At 40.7% G+C, this 1948-nt stretch overlaps 1 protein-coding gene across 1 annotated transcript in view; it reads left to right on the forward strand.

Annotated features, from left to right (window-relative positions):
- Positions 1-1577, forward strand: part of rab10 (RAB10, member RAS oncogene family) — a 26122-nt gene extending 24545 nt beyond the window's left edge. Inside the window, exon 6 of the mRNA XM_016489442.1 lies at positions 1250-1577. Within this exon, the coding sequence (XP_016344928.1) occupies positions 1250-1336 (87 nt within the window). The 3' untranslated portion in view covers positions 1337-1577. The remainder of the gene's footprint in view (positions 1-1249) is intronic.
- Positions 1578-1948: the final 371 nt, after the last annotated feature.

The raw sequence follows: 1948 nt of genomic DNA on the forward strand, positions 1-1948 counted from the left end.
ACACGAGCGCGACTTTAGCACTAGATTTAGCAACTTTCAGAAACTTTTAGCGTTTTTTTCCCATAGAATATACATACTGACAAACGTAGCGACTTTTTGGGATAAACCTTAGCTATGGTTTAGTTGGAAGATTTCGCCAGTGCTGTCCCGCGAACGCGAGGTCTGACTTTCCCGGAGAAGTGTCACCTCTCTCGGCGTCTGTTCTGTGCAGTGAGCGGCAGTGAAGCAGCACATTCAGTTAGCCGCACCGCAGTCGACTCGTCAATAAATGAGGACAAAACAGCGTTTCCTAGCAGCTGTCGCTTACTGATTGTTTGGAATTATAAATATGAGCGTAGTTCGTCTGTTAATATCACATGCACTTTTTTTGTTTGTTTTTTTTTAGTTTGCTACTCAGACGCAGGCAGTGCGCTGCATGAGACAAAAAAGTTATATAGCCAAAACAACCGCATAGCCGCTCTTTAGTGTAGATGCATGTTGATTTTATCAGACGATGCCGTGATTATAAACGAGAGTGACTCCTGGTTAACATGTATTAAAAGGGGTCGTGTTTAGTCACTATTTAGTGTGGTATTTTTTTGACATATTCACTTGTATTAAAAGGGGTCGTGTTTAGTCACTATTTAGTGTGGTATTTTTTGACAATATTCACTCATCATGACAGTAAAATAGGTAATTTTAAGTCAATATACTGCAGTATTTCCTCTCTCAATCAGTAGAAAATATGGTTAACACCCAGTCATGCATGAAAAAAAAATACCGTCATGTACCGTGAAACCGGTATAATTTTGGAAAATACCGTGATCTAAATTTTTGGTCATACCGCCCAGCACTACTTACTATAGGGTTAGGGATAGGATGAGGGTTTGTTTTAGGGTTAATTGCATGTAATTATGCCTAATTTATTGTTATTATAACAGCAAGTACATGTAACGTGTAACAAGGACATCTTAAAATAAAGTGTTACCAGGCATTCTAATAGGCTTCATCAAGAGATGCAAAGTGAGTGACATACTCGATAATGTCAGATCACATATTGTTAAAACAACAATTACGATATTATCGCACACCCCTAATGAACACTGTGGCTCAGTTTGTTTAAGCGTCCTGATCAGCCGGACAGCAGCAGTGACTTGGGCACCAGAAAGCGATCAAAACAAACCCGGGTTCACTCCAAAACCCAAAATGTGATGTTTGCACATCCAAAATGTTTGTTCATATCTATTTTGTGTTGTTGTTTTTTCCGCAGACGCCCGTAAAGGAGCCCAACAGTGAAAACGTGGACATCAGCACTGGAGGCGGAGTCACAGGATGGAAGACCAAGTGCTGCAGTTGAACAGACACACACAGTTGCTCACACACTTTATACACACACACACACACAATCTGTTCTTCTATATCTCTCTCTCTCTCTCTCTCTCTCTCTCTCTCTCATTCACTCATCCCTCATTTCTGTCTAACACTCTTCCGTTCTGTCCTTCTCATGGGATTCTCCATAAAACACATCTCTAATGTTTCTCACACTCACGACTGCTTGCTGACATCATTTTTATTTCTGAAACAAAACAAAAAACAAATGTAAAGAGAAAGTCATTTCATGTTTCTTCTTACTTATTTTAAAGAAAGAAAGAAATGAATTTAAACAAAAAGCGCATTCACCACTACATAGAGACCGTCAGTGGACCTGGAGACGCTGTCTGTCGGTGCAGAGGAGTGGCGGAGCGTTTTAGACAAGACTTTGTCCAGTGTTTTGGGGTTAGTGTTGTGTGTTAGTGTGAGAGATCTTCTCTAGCTGGGGTTTTTTTGTTCTTTGATTTGATTTCTTTCGTCCGGTGCCTTAATGTAGAGCCTTAGAGCTCATCCCCCCCAAACACACATTTAAACATCACTTTTCAGTAACAGTTACGCGCGCGCACACACACACACACACACACACACACACACACAC

Source organism: Sinocyclocheilus anshuiensis, unplaced genomic scaffold (genome assembly GCF_001515605.1).
Source record: "Sinocyclocheilus anshuiensis isolate Anshui unplaced genomic scaffold, SAMN03320099.WGS_v1.1 scaffold2275, whole genome shotgun sequence".
NCBI classification, from domain to species: domain Eukaryota; kingdom Metazoa; phylum Chordata; class Actinopteri; order Cypriniformes; family Cyprinidae; genus Sinocyclocheilus; species Sinocyclocheilus anshuiensis.